The sequence below is a fragment of the Equus przewalskii genome, chromosome 12 (genome assembly GCF_037783145.1).
Source record: "Equus przewalskii isolate Varuska chromosome 12, EquPr2, whole genome shotgun sequence".
Classification (NCBI taxonomy): Eukaryota; Metazoa; Chordata; class Mammalia; order Perissodactyla; family Equidae; genus Equus; species Equus przewalskii.
In genome coordinates, this window is record NC_091842.1 from 23,273,742 (window position 1) to 23,286,945 (window position 13,204).

Sequence of the window (13,204 nt, forward strand, 5' to 3'; positions counted from 1 at the left end):
TTCAAACAACAAAATGGGAAGAATTGTGGAGAAAAAGTCTTTACAGACATATTCCTTTTCATTTCTGAATTCACTTCCTTCTCAGCAGGAAGGTAAACAATCACTGAATATCAGTTAACATGACTTCTGGGCAAACAGAAGACGTAATAAACAATGTTTCATTATATTTTAAATAAAAGCATTTCAAATCTCGTTACAATGAAATTGATATATAAGTTGAGTTTAAGCGTAGCAGGGGACGGATCTGATCTACCTGCTGGTCTTGCTGCTGCCGGTTCCCAGAAGGCACGCTTCTCTGACTCTGCGCCGCCCTTTGCTGCTGCGCTAACAATCGCTAGAAGGAAACATTGCAAAAAGGTCTTCAGTATCACATCATCAGAGAGTAGCATGCTTGAGAGTGACTGTGGCAGATGGACCTACAAGAGCATGACTTCACTGACTCAATGCCATGTCCTGACTCATCTAGTATAATCTCTTCCTTGAACTCTCTGGCCTTCGGCCATTCTGTTGAATTCAGCCTTTTGTTCAATCTAAATTTCCACTTCATCAGGGAAATTTTTCCTGATCATCCTACCCCCCTACCACCCTAGACTTGGCTGGGCTTGCACACATAGCACCTTGCCCTTTGAGTTCACTGTCTGTCTTCACTGATGGACTGTAAGCTCCCTAAGGGCCATGACCATGCCTGTTTTGTCTACTGTAACACTTCCTGCACAGAGTCTAGTGTTTAGCACACACTAGACATTCAAATGTATACTGAGTAGGGCTCTTATCCTACTTACCTGTAACTGGGAGATCTGAGAAAGCTGGTTTAGTTGGGATAGCTGGTTCAGCATGGCTACCTGTTGAGGGCCAAAGAGCGGATTCAGGCCACCGTTGTTTGGTGCATACTTCAGCAATGAAACTGGAACCTTAGGATCACAATGGAAGGTTAATAATGTTTATAAAATAACTCAAACTACTAAATGTACTGTGTATTTCAAATTATCAATTAAACTGTGGACTATTATTTTGGGGGGGAATCATGTTCTTTCTTTGCTTTACTAATTTATTGTTCACATATACTTTCATGGGTTAAGTAAAAGGTGACAGAGATGAATCTTAAATCAGCCAATTTACTTTGCTTTTGTCCTCCTCCTCTCAAGATGTTTTATGGTAGATAACGGTAAATTTTAGATTTAAATTATCTTTGACTCATTTTCTCCACCCTACCTACAGCCTTTTGTAATAATAGCTAATTCAGAATTAGCTGCATCTCAAAGATGCCAATGAATATTACGATGATCAACAAGTCTTCTCATCCAAATATAAAATTATTCAAGGTTCTTTTCCAGGTAAACAGAAGAGAATATAGTCGGAGTTTATTTACCTGAGGGGAGAGTAATGGAGGAGGCACTTGAGCACGGAGATTAGGCTGAGATGAACTAAGAGGTTGTGCTGGAGGCTGCTGCATGCCCCGGGGTTGTGCTGCTGTGTTTCCAACACCAAACATACTGGGATTGCCATTCTACAAAAAGCAAACAACAACAGAATAACAGTGGGATCCTTTAGGGACAAACATTTCATTACTACTCTGTAATACTGACTTAAATACAGTAACTACACATAAGAGAGATTTTATTACTTATACAAATCATTCAACAGAGAGCCTAAAATACACACGCAGACTTACCTGTCTAACAGAATTCAAGTTTTGCATACCCAGCCCTGCTATGGAGCCAAGGGCCTGGTTAGGTAGTGCACTATTTGAAGGGGGAAGCTTCATGCTTTGACTGGACATAAACTGCATGTTTTGGGATTCATCTGCTACAATGCCATCCTGATTGGACAGACAGAAAGATGTGCAACACCAGCCAAGCAAACAAGTGGAAGGGAGAAATCATTGCAGGAACAGAAGAGAGGTCACATGACATTCCAGCATCAACAGGAAACAGGCAGAAAACAGAAGAGATCAGATTAGTGTTAATTCTAGAGCACATAAAAAGAACCAAACATATTTCATGGGATTAAGAAGAAAATATACATACAATTCCTATGCTAAATCGAGACATGGGACAATGAACTACGAATTCAGTAATAGGATTTGGCACTGGATTATAACACTTTATATTAAATGTTCTAAAATATTAACGAGAAAATTATGCTACTAAGTGTATTGGTTTATTAGCCACAGGGGTAAAACAAACAAACACAGACACCTACCTTATCAAAATAAGGACTGCGCTCCATGGAAGACTCTTTGGAAATCTGAGGCCGAGAACCAGGACCTTTCCCGACTGTTCGATTGTAATCACCAATATTTAGGCTATGTTTATCTATCTCCATTCGTTTGTCTTGCAATATTCCTAATAAATTCAGGAGACCATGTTACCAAGTAGGAAGATAATTAACCTAGTTGGTTTCAGATAAATTTACAGCAGAAAGCGAAATACTCACTTCCCAAACTGAAATGACTTCTGCCTTGACAAGGACATGTGAAAAATGCACTTGCATTTAATAAATCTTGCGTTCCTCACAAGTAAAGTTGGGTTTAGCAGATACTGTTATTTTATTGAACCAATTAAATTGAAAATAGGCTAGCAGACAAAAGGTAAGACATCTTTGGTCATCTCTAATCCATTTAATTTTACAATAAAAACATGGTTTCCAGTAACAACAAAAACAGCACCACAACAAACTACCACCACTGTCTAATAGATGCTTACCATGTGCCAAGCACTGTTCTAAATGTGTGTTCTAATTTAATGCTTGTAATTCTACTATTATCAATTCCATTTAGCAGCTGGGGAAACTGGAGAGCAGACAGGCTAACATTTTCCCCTCTCTCACGTCTTGCTCTATCCATTACTCTCCTCATTCTGACTTCTCTGCAAAAAATATGACCTCCTTTCATGGAAACGCCCTATCCTGCAGAATCTTCTTTGCTTGAAACAGTCAGCCCCCAAGCTGCCATCCTACTTCAACAAATCTTTCAAAAGAGGACAATGCTCTCTGTTCCCATATCTTTACCATATGCCCACCTGGCTTTTCTCCTCTCTCCACACCTGAGCCCACTTCTTTCTCTTTCTTCAATGTTGGGATATACGAAGACTTACTCAGTACACTCAAGGTGTCTGTCTTTTGACTCTCTCTCTAAAAACTTATTTCCCTTAGACTTATTCGCTACCAAGGTATCAAGAGTCATTGCCATTGAAGTGACTCAAATACAAACGTCTAGTTTACTTTCACTTCTGAGCAAAGTCCCACATCTTTAATTGCCTGCAAAGCATAGCCACTTGAGTGCCCCACTGTCACTTCTAACAGGTGAAACCAAGCACAGGGTCTTTCCCTCTAGATCTTCCTTCATGGGACTTGAAAGTGGCATCTTTATTCTCGCAGTCACAAATCCCTGAAACCTTGGTTTTCAATTTGAAAAAATACCTTTTTTCCCCAGCTCCTTGTTCCTCATTCTCCACATTTTCTCAAATATCTTTGCAATTTCTGTCATTGTTTGAGATGTCTGCTGCTGCTGCCACCACCATAACACTCACATTCACTACCCCCATACCAGGCAAATAGAAAGGAAAAATTTTTAAGGAAAGGATTCTTAAAAGAGGTACCATTTTAAAATGCTGTTGGTTTCTTGAAGTACTTTTGCAGCTATGGGTCAGATATCTGGATAATCCACCTTTTAGTACTTGTAAGAGCTCTCTTTTGAATGTCAATAATCCTTTGCAACTTCTCTTCTGTTCTTTCTCCCTGTTAATGGCACCATTATTCACTGATGCACCCAATCCCGCTATCTTGAACTCTTTTCCTCACTCTCCACATCTAATCCTATAACCAAATCCAGCCAACTCTTCTTCCTAAGTCTCTCTCCAAGCCGTTTTTTCTTGATAATCCACATTATTTATGCCTCTCCAAAAAATATCTTTTAAAAGAGTAGCATGTTACATCTTCTCCACAAACCATTCCTCCAAAACTGCAACCCTTTATAAATGGTCTGAGTGCCAAATGCTGCAGCCTCTCTTAGCCTATCGATCCTCTAAGAAGGTCCTGGCCTAAAGTTACCAATGACTCATCCTAACACCCAGTGTCAAATCCACTCCCTGACAACCATGCTCCTTGCTTCAAATCTCTTTTCTTACTTGGCTTCTGAAAAATTATTCTACTCTAACTTGTCCCACTTCTCCTCAAGATCTTTCCTTAAATGTCATTGTTCCCCCGGGATTTTGTCTTTGGTCCTTTACGACTCTGTGGTCAATGTATTTTTGAGCCTTTACTACCTTCAGTGTCTAATTAGTTACACTTATATCCAATCCTCTCTCTTCTGAGCTCCACACCCAGATTTTCTACTGCTTACTGGACATCACTACATGGTTGTCACAGCAACTTTAAATTCAATATCTTGTCTATCAAACCTGTTACTCCTATTCTATTTCCCATCTCAAATAATGGCCAGTTACTGATTTATTCTCTCTCACATCCAAATTCACCCTTTTTGACTGCTCTGTGAAAACATCTGGGCTATACATTTTTTTCCTTGCCCCGCTGGCACTAGGCTTTGTCAGTAGAGGGTGCTGGAGAGACACTGAAGGAGGACATTGCTTCCTGGTCTAATATGCACACGTGGCTTTGGCAGTGCTCAGTTTCTCCAGTGCCCTACCCTCGAAGTACAGGGTGGTCAGCAACACTCAGTAGCCAGCTTCTCCCAGCATTCCCACATACCTCCAAACAGATTTGTAGCAGAGTGTCTGGTGGTATCTTTCTCTATGAACAGCTTTTCCCAGCACCCTACAGGGTAGATTTCCAGCAAGTTCCACAAGCACAGTATCACAGCAACTTCTCTGCCATTCAGTGAGCCATGGAGGAGGCAGAGCCTTGTCCTCACAGGAATAGACACATATTCTGGATACAGATTTGTTTTTCCTGCCTGTAAAGCTTCTGCCATCCATGGTCTCACAGAAGCTTTATCCACTGTCATGGCACTCCTCACAGCATTCGTCTGAAGAAGGAACTCAATTGATAGCAAAGGAAGTATAGGAATGGGCTCATGCCCATGGGATTAATTGGTTTTACCACATACACCATCACCCAAAAGCAGCCAGCCAAACTGATAGGTAGAACTGGTTACTGAAGACTCAGTTACTCAGTTACAAATTAAGTTGGGAGACAACATCCAAAAAGGATGAGCTTCTGTCTTACAGGACACAGTAAGTATCTCCCACATTACCAGAATACAGAGGTCTGGGGATCAAAAGGTCAAAGTAGGAGTAGCTTCTCTCACTATTACACCTAATAAGCCACTTGGAGAATTCTTGCTTCCTGTTCCTGCAACTCTGCACGTTTAGAGATCTTAGTCCTCAAAAGAGAAAATGCTTCCACCAGGAGACACAATAGCTCTGATGAATTAGAAGATGAAAACTGCCAGGTGGACATTTTCCACTTCTTATGCCACTCAACCAACAGGCAAAAACAGGGCTCGTCCACTAGCTGGAGAGACTGGTTCTGATTACCAAGGGGTAATTGGTTTCCCGATACAAAATGAAGGCAGTGAGGACTTTGGAAACCAGAGGATTCTCTGGGGACCTCAGAGTAGGTCCATGCCCAGTAGTAAAGGCTAATAAAAAACTACAGCAACCAAAAAAGGCAGGGTGACTGAGGGCTCAAACCCTTCAAGAATGAAAGTTTGGGTCACTCTCCCAGCAAAAGAACCCAGAGGAGCTTAGGTGCTGGCTGAGAGTGGGGCACATATGTATGGGTAGTGAAAGAAGGAAGCCACAGATACCAACGATAGCTTGTGACTAATTACAGAAATGAGGCCAGTGGTAATTTTGCAAGTTTTCTTTTGCTTGTTACACGTATGTGTTTATTTGTACAAACCAACCACTTTCTTCTTTCTCATTTTTATTTTATTCACAAGCTGTTGAAAGTTAACTTTACAATTTAGTCTATAAGTAATAAAACTGTAACTGGATTTTAGGGGAAATAATATAGCAGTGATAAATACGATGACTCAGGACAGCGCACCTCCTCATTCTGGTGAGAGGGCAAAAGCTTCCCCACTTGTAAGGAAGAAAGCTGTATCTTGTCAAACAGAAAGATAAAAGAGTTGTTTTGCCATTGAAGTGGAATTGAAATGTGTGTAGAAGGGTACATATGGAAGCTGAGTAGTCAAAGGGGCAGGGTGAACCGCACCAATTACTGACTTACTATCTCTCAGCTCCAAATCCACCCTTGACTGCTCTGTAAAAAAACGGATCTGGACCTTTCACATATTCTTTTCCTTTGCCAGCTGACTGAAGCTTTGTCAGCAGAGGGTGCAGGAGAGACACTATGAGAAGGCTGCGATTCCTGGTTCCAGTGTGCTCTCTCCTGCAGCAGAGGCAGCTTTTCCAGCAGCAGGCTCCTGCAGTGCTCACCTCACCCTGGTGATCAGCCCCTCTGACAGTTTTGTAGCAGAGTGCCTCCAGTGAGGCGCCTCCCCTAGAAGGTGGATTTCCTGCAATTCCATGGGGTGGCACCCCAGTGACTTCTCTGCTTCGCAGCGAGCAGAGGCCATGCCCAAGAGGCTGGATCTCAGCCCTGGAGTCACACTGGGTGGGACAGGGGGACTCTTCCTCCGGCATGAGTCTCAGTCCTGAGATTAGTGTCTTCTCCCTATACTTGTATTCATATATTCTTTAGAGTTTTCTTTAGCTCTTACTAGCCAATCCCTCACTACTCTAATAATTCTTTATATTTATATTAAACTTTCCTTGTTCAAATTACTGTGTAACAGTTTCTCTCTCCTGCCTGGACTCAGACTAATAGAATAATACCACCACCTACTAAAGTGTCCAGGCAAGAAAGCTGGAATCATCTTTATCACACCCACCCCCTTATCTTCCATAACAAACTAGTTCAAACTGGTTATCAACTTTCGTTGATTCTAAATTTCTGTATCGGCTCTGAATTAGATTCTTCCCACCTACTGTCTTAGTTTAGAGCTTTGAAAATTCTTATGGGCTACTGCAACAAATCTCTAACTGGTTTTGCTGTTTAGTAACTTTTTGTCTGTCCTCTGCTGCCAATGTTTCTGTCCTAAAATATCTTCAATCTATAGCCATAATTTTTCTAAAACATAAATCCAAATCATGACATTCTCCTGCTTAAAATCCTTTAATCTCATACTTTCACAATGAAGTTCAAAACCCCAGCTCCTCAACGATTTAGCACCTACCTAGTTTTGTTGTTTTTGTTTTTTGGGTGTTTTTTGCTTTATCTCCCCAAACCCCCCTAGTACATAGTTGCACCTCCTAGTTGTGGGTCCTCCTAGTTGTGGCATGTGGGATGCCACCTCAGCATGGCCTGATGAGCAGTGCCATGTCCGTGCCCAGGATCCGAACCAGCAAAACCCCAGGCTGCTGAAGCGGAGCGCACAAACTCAACCACTAGGCCACAGGGCCGGCCCCAGCACCTACCTAGTTTTCTAACATCTTTGCCTAGGTGAAGTTTTTACCATCACCGCAACCAATTTATATTTCTTCTTCCATTACATGGGACTACTTGACATTTCTCCAATATGGTTTAAGATGGCTCTGTCGTATATCAGGGCCTTTTGTATATACTGGTTCCCTAAATTAAGAAGACTGTAATACCAAGCCCGGATAACACATTCTTGTTAGGACTAGATTTGAGGTAATCACAGACTAATATCACCACTGCCTTAGATTTGCACAGTGATTTGCATTGCAAGGGCATATCAACCCAGATAATTGCCACATTCTAGTATATGCTGGAGAGCACAGGAATACTGCAACAGGAACCCACGGCTCCCCTCTCCTGGACATGTCAGTGCTCCTTTAGTAGGATCATGTCACAGATATGTTTGGCCTTCAATGACGAATATGAACTCAAACCGATTTAATTTCTTACCTCCAGAAAGGTCCATCTTATTGCTCTGTACATTTTCTTCTGGTGAGTCTCTCTGAGGTAAGAAAAAGCAGCATGTTAGCAGACCTTAATTAATAAAAATAAATTAAAAATGAAGAATTTTACTTTATTTCATTTGTGAAATTAAGGTGGATCATGAAACTTGATTTTTCACTGCCTTATATAATAAAAAAACTATATGAGATAAATGGTTTTTGTTGTTGTTTTTTGCTTTTTTGTTTTGCTGAGAAACACTGGCCCTGAGCTAACATCTGTGCCCATCTTCCTCTACTTTATATATGGGATGCCACCACAGAAAGGCTTGATGAGCAGTGTGCAGGTCCGTGCCCAAGATCCAAACCTGTGAACCCTAGTCCGCTGAAGAGCACGAGAACTTAACTGCTACACCACTGGGCTGGCCCCATGATCAATGTTTTTAGCTAAAACTATAAAAATATAAAAGGCTTCACAGCCAATTTTACTCTAACCTCAGCATATTCATAAGAACTCAAAGATAAAGAATAATTTGTTAAGAAAACAAAAAATTGAAATTAGGATAAATTTACAGACCACCATTAAAAGGAGAAGGGGCTGCTAGGAAAACGCACTTACCGAAAAACTGATATTTGAAAACTGTTTAACAAACGGATTTATCCATGCTTCTTCTTGTTTGTTTCCACCTTTCATCATTCCCTTTGTAAAATAAAAGAGCAGAAAGATGCCATGGCCATCTCTATTTATCTGGGCATAGTGATGGATTAATAAAACTTCAAGACAATTCCCAACTCTCATTTTTAGCCAATAATTTCCCCTCCAACCAATTCTTATCAGAGTTGCTAACAATTAAAAATCAACTTATTTGATTTTCAACTTCCTTTGCTCCAGTCCTCTGGTATAGCTGTAATGTACAGAGAAATCTCTAAAGGCAAGCAGTCAGAAGGAAAAGATAGACGCAAAGGGCCTCAATGACCCACAAAAAGAAAAAAGGTCCTCTGAATAATAGAAAACTGTTCATCAGACAGTTTCCAATTTACAAAGGGACTGTGTTCTAAAAGATTGATTATAATTTGGATTTACAGAATTCTCACACCAAACCAAAGTAAAAATAGTTATTAGGTTCTCAGGCTAGTCCAAAGAAACCAATTTAACCCAAAATTTAATTACACTATGTGAAAAACACGTATGTTTCCATATGAAAAAGTATCTTAAAATTTTAATCTGTGTTGCCAAGAACACAATATCCCCAGCAGCAGCTGAAGCTGGGATTCCGCCAACTTGGTGTTGGCTTTCTGTGGCTGGCTGGGGTATGGGCAGTACAGAAACTACTTTGAGACCTAAGTGGAGCGAATGACTGGTCCATGACTGGCGGTCTGGGAGATGGGAAGGCTGGAAGCCACAGAGACCAAGGTTTCCCACTAATGTAAAGATCACAGGACCATTCTCATTCTGCTGCCTTCATTTCCCTTTCCCATTGCTACTAACTGTTCCTTCTGACTGTGGAAGAGAACACAGCTTCATAATTCCCCCTCTAAATGCAGGTCTCTGAAGCAAGCACCTAACCCTTTCCAAGGTATCTGAAGTCGTCTTTGATTCCTTTTCCTCTTTCATCCCCATCCCCAAGCCTAACTGGCTGCCAAGGCCTTCTATCTCTTCCTTTCCAAAATGTCTCTCAAATCAGTCCCTTTCACTATATATCCATTCTTGCTTCCCACTTCAGGCCCTCCCTTCCAGTCTGAAGGAATGCAGAAACTTCCTAACTGAGATCTCTAACTCTGGTCTCTCCTCTGTTCCAGTTTATGTTTCATACTACCTTTGGTTAGCTTTCTTTGAAGAATCAATTTAAAAAACAAAACTGATGTTGCCTTCTATTCAATTTCACTGGCTCCATATTTTACACAGAATAAAGCTCAAATTCTTTGGCATGGTACTGAAAACACTTTACAATCTGCTCTTAATCTGACTACAGAGCCAGATCTCGTCACCTCTGTCCACAAATTCTATATCTTAGCTATGTCAGTTACTATTTTCCTTAACACATCCCACCCCCAGGCATCTTTCACATTCAAGCTGATACTCCTTAGAGCTCTCCTAATGCCCCAAACGACTAGACTCTGAAGATGTAACTTATATCTTAGTGTTTTTTTGAACCCCCAGCACCAAGCACAGTACCTGGCACACAGCAGAAGCTAAATAAATGTTTGCAGTTGCTTTCTAAAAGATTTTTACTAGTAGAAACAAAGGAGAAAGAGTAAAAAGGCTACACACCCTTTCCCTCCTCCTTTTTTTGCCACTCAGACCCTGTAAGGAAAGACAAAGTCACAAAACAGCATGGTCCAGTGGGAAGAACACAGGGTTTGGAATTGGAAGGCCTAAACTTAAGTCCTTACTCTGTCACTTACTAGTTATGCAACTTTGGGCAAGTCACCACCTTTTCCAGTCTCAAATTCCTCATCAGTATTCTACCTCAGAGGATTATGAGGATCAAATGGTTCATGTAAAATATGGGAAAGCACTTCATAAGCTACATGGCGAGGCAATAGGCAAATGAAAAAATTTAAAAATGAAAATGGCAGGTCCCAGACTTAGAATCCCAGGAGTAAAAGGGAGGGACCCCAGCAGTCAGCTAATTGAACTAAGGTCCCCAAAAAGTAATCGTTCCCAAATAGGGTGGGGAGGGTGTATTAGCATCACCTGGGGGACTAGGCACTGATTTTGAAAATGGTCCTCAGGAGACTCAGACACCAGCATCCAACACCACCTCTGAAGAACCAGTGCTCTAAATCAGTGGTTCTCAAACCTGGCTCTGCACCAGAAACATTTGGGAAGCTTGTTTAAGACAATAAATGCGGTCCAATTTCCAAACTACAGTAGGTCTGGGGTACGGGAAGCTATACTTTTAACAATGCCATATGATTCTGATGTAGAGCCAGGTTTGGAAATATTTGCCCACATATAAAAGCAAAACTAATTTGGCTCATTCCTAGGGATTTTTGTCACAGGACCTTTTGGGATGGGGAAGGGACAAGGATGAGGGATGAATAAGGAAGACAGTGACTGGGTGAACGGGAGGTTGGGGACTCGAGGTAAGAGATGGAATGGGAGATGAATTGGCAGTGGGATGGAAAGAGTCCAACATGGAGATTTGCCCTTCTCTTCATCCTCACCACTGCAGGCACCACTCTGGGGTGAGGGGTTGTCCCAGGTAGCACTGGTGGAGGGGGAGGAGGAGAGAAATCCCAAGCTGTAGCAGTGGGGAGAAAGGAAGTTCCTGTGGTCTTATGTTTTTCTAGGTGGCTGCCCACACAAGAGGCTATACCTAAGTTGGGGACTCCCTGGACTGTACTGATTGTCATAAATGGGCAGGCAGAACGTTAATTTTCTGTGGGTAAACTACCTTTGGAATTTAAAGTTTCAAGGGCTTTGCCCTTGAAATGTTTACCTTCGATGACATTTTCTTTGTATATGGTGGCCAATTTAAAGATGAGTTAAGCTCTTGAGATGAATTACTATTCCACATTCCAATTTCTACATCCTCTTCCTCTTCCCAGCCAGTGGGGCGATTTCCAGGCAATGGCATATCATCACCACACCAGCCATCTTGCATAGATTTTGGCCCTGATTGTGGATTTGTGATACAAAGAAAAACATACTTCAATAAAACCATTCTTTCTGGAGGATGAGCACACATCAAGGTGACATAGGTGGGGAGAAAGCACCTAAAAAATTTTTATTTCTTTTCCCAAATTTGCAGGGCAGGAATGTACGCCATATACTGAGTTAAAGGCTCCATTAAACAAGAATTTATTTATTTTATTTTTTATTTTTTTTTAAGATTTTTAATTTTTTTTCCTTTTTCTCCCCAAAGCCCCCCGGTACATAGTTGTATATTTTTCGTTGTGGGTCCTTCTAGTCGTGGCATGTGGGACGCTGCCTCAGCGTGGTCTGACGAGCAGTGCCATGTCCGCGCCCAGGATTCGAACCGACGAAACACTGGGCTGCCTGCAGCGGAGCGCGCGAACTTAACCACTTGGCCACGGGGCCAGCCCCAAACAAGAATTTATTTTTATTAAAAATCTGAATAAAACATCTATGCCTCTACAAATAAGAGCACTGGACAATGGTGGCATTCTTGTCTGTACTCACTGAATCTGCATGGTGAAGCAGAGGACAAAGAAGATGGATGACATTTAAAAGAATTCATTTTGATACATATTTTCAAGGAGAGTGGCCAAAAATTATTGCATACCATAAGCAGAAAGTATTTTATCTCTACACTTGGTCTTTGTAGATGGGATACTCTATAGGAATTCCAATCTATGGGATAGTGATAATGTTCATCTGAATATCAGGGGTCCTTCCTGAACTTTGCTCATTTTCTATACAACATTCTGGGAATCATCTGGAACCTTAGAAAGACAGTTTGGATATGTGTCCCCATGACTATTATATTCATTCTCTCATGTTGGACAGAATGAAAGTTGCTTGACTATTTCCAGATAATCTAATTTGGCAAAATATAATTTAGACTTGGTGAAGTATATGCAAATCATTAATACTTACAGTTCTAAGAAAAATGAGGACAGGAAAATTCAGAAAGATAAAAGAGCAAACCATGTATGTTCTAAATCGAAAGAGCCAAACAGTAAATATCATCTAGTACGATGATACATGGATACACTATCAATGATATAAAGATTATTCAATTACTTATAGTCAATGGGAGATCACCACTGCTACAAAATAGCTACCAGAGATTATCAATAACTTACCAGATTTGCTTAATGCTTGTGGACCAACAGAGCTGGAGCCCCATGTGGATGTGCTGGATGCTGCAGCAATGGGTTCCCCCCAGCTGGGACCACTGTCTATGGGTTTACCCCATGCTGAAGTACCATTATCCACAGTTGTGGCTGGAGTAGAAGGCTCCCCCCAGGGCTCACCCCAGCCTTTAGGAAAGTGTGGGAAAAGAAGTCATCAGCACACGGAAGGGAGGTAAGTGGAATAAGACTCAATAGGGAACAAAAGATGAGGAACTTCACATTTATGTATTAAATAATGACGCTGTGATGGGCCAAAAAGATGACATCTGTTTTATGTAAAGAAGACAAACCATTTCTCATTATTTAACTATTTAACTATACGGTGTGAATATTTTTTTCACCTCTTCTTTCTTTTCTTCCTTTGTTAGTAACCCTTGGGGATTTCTACTTCTTCCTTTGTTGTTGTTGCTTTTTTTTAAAGATTGGCACCTGAGCTTACGACTGTCGCCAATCTTTTTTTTTTTTCTTCTTCTTCTCCCTCAAAGCCCCCC

At 41.1% G+C, this 13,204-nt stretch overlaps 1 protein-coding gene across 17 annotated transcripts in view; it reads right to left on the minus strand.

The window, feature by feature from the left end:
* TNRC6A (trinucleotide repeat containing adaptor 6A) overlaps nt 1-13,204 on the minus strand; it is a 101,350-nt gene that overhangs the window by 24,451 nt on the left and 63,695 nt on the right. For 8 of the 17 annotated variants that reach the window (XR_011524803.1, XM_070568281.1, XM_070568277.1 and 5 more), the window contains 10 exons: nt 12,663-12,839; nt 11,333-11,508; nt 10,159-10,191; nt 8,506-8,586; nt 7,897-7,948; nt 2,203-2,345; nt 1,673-1,819; nt 1,370-1,507; nt 783-911; nt 254-334 (listed from right to left, as the gene is read on the minus strand). Coding sequence is in view for 15 of the 17 variants with exons in the window: in XM_070568281.1 (XP_070424382.1) it covers nt 254-334; nt 783-911; nt 1,370-1,507; nt 1,673-1,819; nt 2,203-2,345; nt 7,897-7,948; nt 8,506-8,586; nt 10,159-10,191; nt 11,333-11,508; nt 12,663-12,839 (1,157 nt within the window). In the remaining 2 variants the exon portion in view is untranslated. The remainder of the gene's footprint in view (nt 1-253; nt 335-782; nt 912-1,369; nt 1,508-1,672; nt 1,820-2,202; nt 2,346-7,896; nt 7,949-8,505; nt 8,587-10,158; nt 10,192-11,332; nt 11,509-12,662; nt 12,840-13,204) is intronic. The other 9 variants (XR_011524804.1, XM_070568282.1, XM_070568279.1 and 6 more) reach the window with 3 other exon arrangements.